Source organism: Cucumis sativus (assembly GCF_000004075.3).
Source record: "Cucumis sativus mitochondrion chromosome 1, complete sequence".
NCBI lineage: Eukaryota > Viridiplantae > Streptophyta > Magnoliopsida > Cucurbitales > Cucurbitaceae > Cucumis > Cucumis sativus.
In genome coordinates this window covers 1,364,954-1,372,500 of record NC_016005.1, presented here as the reverse complement: position 1 = coordinate 1,372,500, position 7,547 = coordinate 1,364,954, and the positions used below count along the sequence as shown (strand labels likewise).

At 45.3% G+C, this 7,547-nt stretch overlaps 2 protein-coding genes.

Moving 5' to 3' along the window:
* Positions 1–169, bottom strand: part of matR (maturase) — a gene marked incomplete at its 5' end in the record, with an annotated part of 2,076 nt that extends 1,907 nt beyond the window's left edge. Inside the window, one exon of the mRNA in view lies at positions 1–169. This exon is cut by the window's left edge and continues 1,907 nt beyond it. Coding sequence (YP_004849345.1) covers positions 1–169 — 169 coding nt within the window.
* nad1 (NADH dehydrogenase subunit 1) lies at positions 1–843 on the bottom strand (one part of a trans-spliced gene, as the record gives it; the window's edge cuts it). Coding sequence (YP_004849322.1) covers positions 785–843 — 59 coding nt within the window.
* Positions 844–7,547: the final 6,704 nt, after the last annotated feature.

The window sequence follows — 7,547 nt, the reverse complement described above, 5'->3', positions numbered from 1 at the left end:
TGATCCGTCTTAGGGCCGAGTGGCGGCCTCGACCCGAGTGGAAGTGCGATGTGTCTGCAAACTCGGGATCGTAAATGGATGAGAGTACCATTCTGATCGCCTCTTGAATGATCTTTTCTATAGGTCGAACTACTGTGAGCGGTCTAAACTTCGACCCGGATTTCTTTCTTAATATTGTAAAGGGGAGCAAAGCCCCTTTTTTGCTCCCTCTATTGATAGATCAAGGACCCTCCCGGTCTCATTTCAGTGACTCATAGGGCTTCCCGCGGAGTGGGCTCAGTCTTTTTGGTTCTTGAGAATGGTCGCCACCTCTCCCAGGACCAGAATGATTATCCCTGCCCGATGGGTCTACATCCATCCCTGAATGTCGTCGGGTACTGTTCACTTCCCCGCCATTCTTGTAACCGTCACCTGTAATCCGCGCAGGTGTGTCCGCACCCCCCTGAGTGGACGAGAAAGAAAGGAGATTGATCGGAGCAACCCAACCCCCCAGGTTCCAGACCCAGGAGTCAACTTTCCCGTATGAGCATTCGGTACATGTATCAGTCCGTGGAAGAGTGAAAGGGTCACCACTACTGAGGATCTCCCCCCTAATCTTAGATAGGTCGTCTGAGGGTTCGCCGCGGTTCATTGCTGTGCTTACACACTAGGCTACCCTTCTCCGAAAGCTCCTAGGGACCACCTACCACTAGTCTTCGGCCGGAGGGGTTTATTGCACAAAAAGGCCGGGACGCAGGCCCCCGAAGAGGGAAGCCCAACGAATCTCAGATGCAAAGCCCCGCACCTCATTAAGATCATATTGGCATACTCCCCCAAAAAAAAAAGAGCAGACCCCATTGAAGACGAGAGTGAGGTACAACAAGGCCATTTCTGTCCACCGCCCTTCTCACAGAGCCGTACGTGGACGTTACCGCTCATACAGCTCCCAGCCAGCAAGCAGTTAGCCTTCCTCTACAAGGAATGGAAGTGTGGATGAATCGACATCAAATAAGAAGAGAATGCAAGATCTTGAAACTTCTCTCATGAAAGAACAAAGACAAAGAGAAAGAAGACTGTAAGTTGAATGATCATTCTTCTGCTTTTCGTACTCTCATGAAAGAACAAAGACAAAGACAAAGAGAAAGTGTGTTAGAGAGAAAGAGGCATCAAAATGCAATTCTCCTTATATCTTTTCTTCCGAGACGATTAGCTTTCTTATTATTATATCTTGAGTCTATCTTCTTCTTTCTTTCTTAGCCGTATTAGCTGCTCTCTTTTCTTTATTTGTTGTGAATATCCTCTTCTTTCTTTATTAAGGAGAGGGATGAACTAGCAGGGACAAACTAAACTCCCACCATAAGGACAAAGGCCCCAACCATAAGGCTCATAGACTGATCTACGGGAGGAAGGTAGGCTTTCTTCCCTGAGAACCGCGGAGGTCCGGAGTTTATGAAATAGCTCGACGGAAAGAAGAGAATGGCGATCAGAATTTGAGGAGCATGAAATGGAGAGGTGCAAAGAATATAATATATAGAAGGAGTGCAATCAATGAAAAGTTCATAGGAATGAAGCTGAACCTTCGCATAATTCTTTGAGCCCCTAGAAAAGTGGCGTTTTTTATAAGGGGACTATCCATTAGGTCCATATTCAGTCTTACTAGACACAAAGAAAGAAAGCCACGTAGCCTTCGCCTAGGGCGAAAGGAAAGCTTACGAGTAAAAGGATAAGGGAAATACCATAAACCCCAGGTTCAGAAGATTCAACGGAAGCATCTATAGTAGCTTCAAGGGAGTCAACTCCAGGTAATGAGGCTTCAAGCCTTCCATCATCAAGTAAGAAATATAACCCTAGGGACTGATCGATGTTCTTGGTAGGAAGAATCAATGAACAAAGACGAGACCTGTCCGAAGGCGCGAAGAAGAAAAATCAGGCGCGGGTGCAGATAGACTCGGCTTTCTACCCACGTAGCGGTGCCATAAGACAGGTCCGGAGTGCCAAAGAAAGGTCCAGGGTCCGGAGTCCGGAGTCCGCAGGATTTATCCTACGTCCGGAGGATTTATCCGTAGGACCATCCATATGGAGGGAAGTAGGACTATCCATATGGAAGTAGTCCGGAGGATTTATCCGTAGGACCATCCGTAATTAACCGAAGCAGTCCGCAGGATTTATCCGGAGGACTATCCATATGGAAGTAGTCCGGAGTCCGGAGTCCGCAGGGCCAAAGAAAGGTCCAGGTGATTTATCCGTAGGACCATCCGTAATTAACAGAAGTAGGACTATCCGTAATTAACCGAAGGAGGACCTGTCTTATTGCGACTAGCAAAAATCAAGAATGTCATCTTGACCTTTCTTTTGAAATAGTGGGACTGATTTTTATCCATATTAAGGTCGTATGAGAACCTGAAGCTCTGTCTCGCGTCTGAGAACCCTCTGGATGTCTCGCTTTATCTTAGCTCCGGGCTGCTGTACTTCAAGCTTTTCCTTCAAGCATCAGTCTTCTTTCTCACGCAACTCACGCAACTCTCAAGATTCCCCGTCCTCAGGACAGACAGGCGCAAAGAATATTGCGAGGACTTCGGACCTGTCTTATGGCACCGCGGAGGGGGAAATAGCAATATGCGCATCTTTTCTTTGATTTACTCGCGCACCTGGTCCGAAGGACTGACCGCAGAGGTTGTATTTGGTCTTTACTTTGAGCCCTTATTAAATGCTATTTTTCCTTAACTGCGCCCGCGAGTCATCAATAGAAAAAGGATATTCTTTCCACGCAATATTCGATAATTCAGGCTTCGGACCACAAAGAATATTGCGAAAAAAAAAGGACGAGTCTGAAATATTGAATTCCAAAAAAAGCTATTATAAAGAAAGAAAGCCCTATTCTTACCGCCCCGTGGGAATATATAGGATGAAAGTAGCGGATGAAAGGCATCAAAATCGAAGTTGCGCTTTCTTCTTAGTTCTTTTTATAGGACTAAAGGGTGCAGATGAGAAAATAATGGGAATGCAGTTCAAGGAAGTTAAAGGACATGGCATGGAAAGCATGAAATTCTTCCTTCTTTTTTGAGTAGGTTCTAGAGGACCTCAATGAACAAGGCTCTATAAGACAGGGATATTGTAGTTTGAGTATCATAAGAGGATATTTTCTGATGAAAAGATGAAAGGAAGAAAGCGGAGGACGGAGCCATCCCCATCTTGCGAAAAGACTCGATTTGACAGTGCCCGGGCACACTTTCCACGTGCTTCAACCGGCCGGATTGAAAGGTACTTAGTCTGAAGAGGCTAGACAAGCAGAAGATGGACCTTGGGGCATTGGCACATGATCCACGCACGCAAATCGACCTAGCGCGAGGAGTTCTTTCCCTTGCCCCTCCCTCCTGGGGAAGTTCAGGCTCGACCACCTCTTCTTGCATCCCTTTCTTTTGCTGCTGTAGCCATAGTTCTCGCAGAGGCTGCTTATGTTTCAGAAAGAGAAGTCGCGCCTCGTCCATTGATCGGTAAGCTCTTTCCTAAAGCGCCTTTGATCAATCCTTTCTATTTCAATATGCTTTAGATCTTTCATCAAAAAAGGATCTCTGGATCGAGCTCATATTCCCGAAACTAAGCAAGAAATCCAGCAACTAAAGCTAGATAAAGCACTGGTCTGGGACAATTCTGCAAGACGAAGACGAAGAAGGACTGCAGCGGAAAGAGAGGCTAATGAGAGAGGTCGCGCAGGTCACCTCTGAGGCTGATACCTATTATCCCCCCTTTTTTATGGTATGGGGCTCTTTCTTACGAACCACTTGAGATTTCTTCGCACCTCTCAAGAAATAAGAAGATAATACAAGAAGACGGCGATTGATAGTTACTTCATTAATAATATAATAAGAGATAAGAAAGCTAAGAAGAAAAGTCAATTCAAAGAATGAGAATGAAGAGTCAACTTACAGTATCTCTCTCTTTCTCCCTCTTTCTCGTAAAAAGGGTGAGTGAGGCTTAGCCTTCCCGTGGGAACTGCGCACCAGTTCTAAACAAAGAACTCATACTCCTCTTCATCCTACCTTCACTTCGTCCGCCGCACCACTCTCTTTCTTTCGAGTTCAAAATCAGTAGTCGGAAATGAGAAAGTCCTTCTTTTTTGATTTTAGTGGCGAGTGTAACGTTCGGAGCTTTTTGAAAAGGTAGATTCAATATTCTTCTCTGGGTTAATATGGATAGTCCTTCTTCGCAAATTCTTTGCGCCTTCTACGTGCTCCTATTTACTGAATATGGATAAATCAGTCTCATCCCCCCATAATCAAATCAAGTAGCGTCCACTAAAAAGGAGTATTCCATTCCAAAAAAAAGCTATTATATCCTGGAAGACTTTTGAGAATATTGAATTCAGCCTAGCGGAGGCCTATCCATTAGAGAATTTGACTTGCGTGAGAAAAGCAAAGAATATTGCGGAGAAAGAATATTGAGAAGAGGAGTTCTAATCTAAAATATGGTTCATAGTCCCATATTAAGCTACGGAGGCCCAAAGTCAGCCCTTCTAATGGATAGTCCTACTTCCCTCCATATGGATGGTCCTACGGATAAATCCTCCGGACTCCGGACTACTTCTGTTAATTACGGATGGTCCTACTTCGGTTAATTACGGATGGTCCTACTTCCATATGGATAGTCCTACGGATAAGAATCCTCCGGACTCCGGACTACTTCCTTCCATATGGATGGTCCTACGGATAAATCACCTGGACCTTTCTTTGATGGTCCTCCGGATAAATCCTGCGGACTGCTTCTAATGGATAGTCCTACGGATAAATCCTCCGGACCCTGGACCTTTCTTTGGCCCTGCGGACGTAGGACCCTGGACCTTTCTTTGGCACGTAGGACTCCGGACTCCGGACGAGTCTTATTCCACTAAATAACTCCTCTCATTCACATCTTTTACATAGTTTTTGACTATCATAAAAAGGACTCCTTCATTCCTTGCCGCGTAGAAGGACTTGTCTTTCTTCTTTCTCTCTTGTCTTTCTTTGAAAATCATCAAGACGTCCTGACCCTTATTTATCCATATTACTAGATTCGGAGCATTTAGCATTATGAAATAAATCAAGATAAGACTCTTTCGCTTAGAATAGGTTCCTTGGCCGGCCGCCTCAAGCTAGAACAAATAAGTAGGGTTACGGAAGTCAATCGGGAAAGGAACTGATTGTCCTATTAATAGGAAGAACTAGAACTCCCTTCCTAATCCTTGGCCCAGAAAAGAGGGGCAGCCAGAGAGGAATCGGAATGAGATCTTGACTTTCTCTCTTCCTGGTGGAGTTTCTGGGCAAAGGGAAGAACCAGAGTCAGATTTCCGAGAACCAGCTAGAACAATGATCATAGGTTAGGGGAGAAGGACCAGGTTATGCCCGCTTTCCCATTGAAAATCTCACAGTTGAGTAGATCGGCAGCCTCAGAGCAAGCCGGAGAGTCACTCCAATCTGAATCAGTCTGGAAAGCTAGAATCTCACTATTTCCGATTCCTAATTGACTATAGAGGAAATACCCAATTAACTCAATAAGAGAGGTGTGAAGGAGCGAGACCAGTCCGGAGGACAGGTTAATAGGACGGACCTCAAAGAATGACTATTAGGGAAGGCCCACGGAGCGGGAAGAGAAGTTTATGCTATTTCATTCTTAGACCAAGAGCGGGATCTGTCCTTGCCATCAAGGGAAGTTTAGCCTGCTGTCTCCGTCCCCGTTGAGGGCTCTGTTCCTGCAGTCGTTGTGGAAAATTTCTCCTGTGCTAGGATGAGAAATCCATGCTTCGGCGAATGAGAGATCTGGCCTATCGCCTGGCATTTCACTCTTTGTACTGGAAGAATCCCAGTGAATCTCGTTATAAGGCTCGCCGACAGCCTGACGATCTCCCTATCGATCTATAATGAAGGAGATCGTACCATTCTTTTCATACGACTGGATCTTGCTTGAGCTTTTTCAGTTCCCTTGAGTCAGACTTCTCGCTACTTTAGTTCCGATCAGAGTACCCTTCGGCTGGGCGCTAACCTATCAAGCTTCATTATGGTCGAGCGTACGTCACACTAAGACCAAATTCAGACAATAAATAAGGTTCAAAGAAGATTGAATCCGTGGGTTTCACGATCGTTCTTGTCCCATGTCTAGCTTCTGCTTTATAAGCGGGAAAGCTTTGATTTTCATCTATTTTCTATTTCAATAGAAAGATTTCCACTTATGAACCGCAGAAGCCAGAGATGGAGATTCCGAAACCTTTGCTCTCGAGGGCCGATACTTTCTCGTGAAAGATCTTCTAAGAAGACTTGTAAGACGGACCTACTTTGCTATCTTCGCGCTTGAGGCGTCCCTCTGTAGTAGGTCAAGTTGACTTTCTTCCTTTGAAAATGGAGGACGGTTTGAATCCGTAAAGAGGGGTCAGAGGAGTTCCTTGTCCACGTTGGGAGTCAATAAATGAAGAAAGAAGCAAGGCGTTAGGAAAGAGATGAGGTCTCCTTCTACACCGCTCTGTGGGCGAGGAAAGAAAGAGCTGCGACAAGGGCGTCAACAACAAGAACTGGGGCAAGGGATGGGACACAAGATCTGGGATGGCCTGCCTAACTCCTCTTCCGACACCCCTCTTGGGGGAGAGCATGGTTCTTTGCTTTCGCCCCCCACTTTGAAGCTCTTTTCAGCCACTTCTTAGTTAGGTGGCAGGACATTTTCTTGCAAAATCCCTTGATTTGGACTCAGCCTCCGATATTAATCTTTTTCATAGTCAAGTAAATCAGAAATTCATAATTGATCTCAATCCTAAAAACCAGATATTAATCTTTTACATAGTCTTTGAAAATCAGAAAAATGGACTCGTTCATGGAACTGAAAGCTACAGACTTCTACGTCTTCTTTGCACTCCCTCCTCTCTCTCTACAAAGCTTTTTTTCTTCTTTTAGTATTTAGTAGGTTGATTATTCCCACGGTTTTTCAGTGACTGTAGAAGGAAACTCTGAATCAAGGTCAGACTCCTTGACGCGGTTGAGGAGTTCCTTTCACAGGCCTTTCTTTCATCTCTTTTCTTTCGACCTGCAGTTCTAGGGGTTTCATCCATGAATGAGACTGAGGCAAAAAGCCTGGCTTTATCCGAGTAACGATTGACACGTATTTCCCCTTGATTTAGAGTGAAAGCGCGTCATAAACAAAGGTCCAGATGACTCATTCATCCATATTCACGAACCTCTCATTCGCCGATCGGTCTATGCCCCAACCCCAAAGGCAGGCACGCAATTCCATACCTCCACAAGGACAAGAGGAATGATAATGCTAGCTCGAGGGGAACTTTGATTCTCTCACACTACTCCGTACCTCTGCTGAATCACAAGGCCCTATATCCTCCGTCTTCAGTTGAGAGGACTAGAAAAAGGAAGAATGAGGTTCCTCGACAGGGCCTTAGTAGAGGGCGCGCACGCACCATCCCCGCTGTTTACGCTGAGACCTGCTTAGTAGGTTGCCTTTCTTCTTTCTTAAGTAGCCAGATTCTTCTTAGAAAGCACTATCTCCCGATAGATAGAACCTTTCCTCTCCTCCCAGTCTATTATGAGTGACTAAAG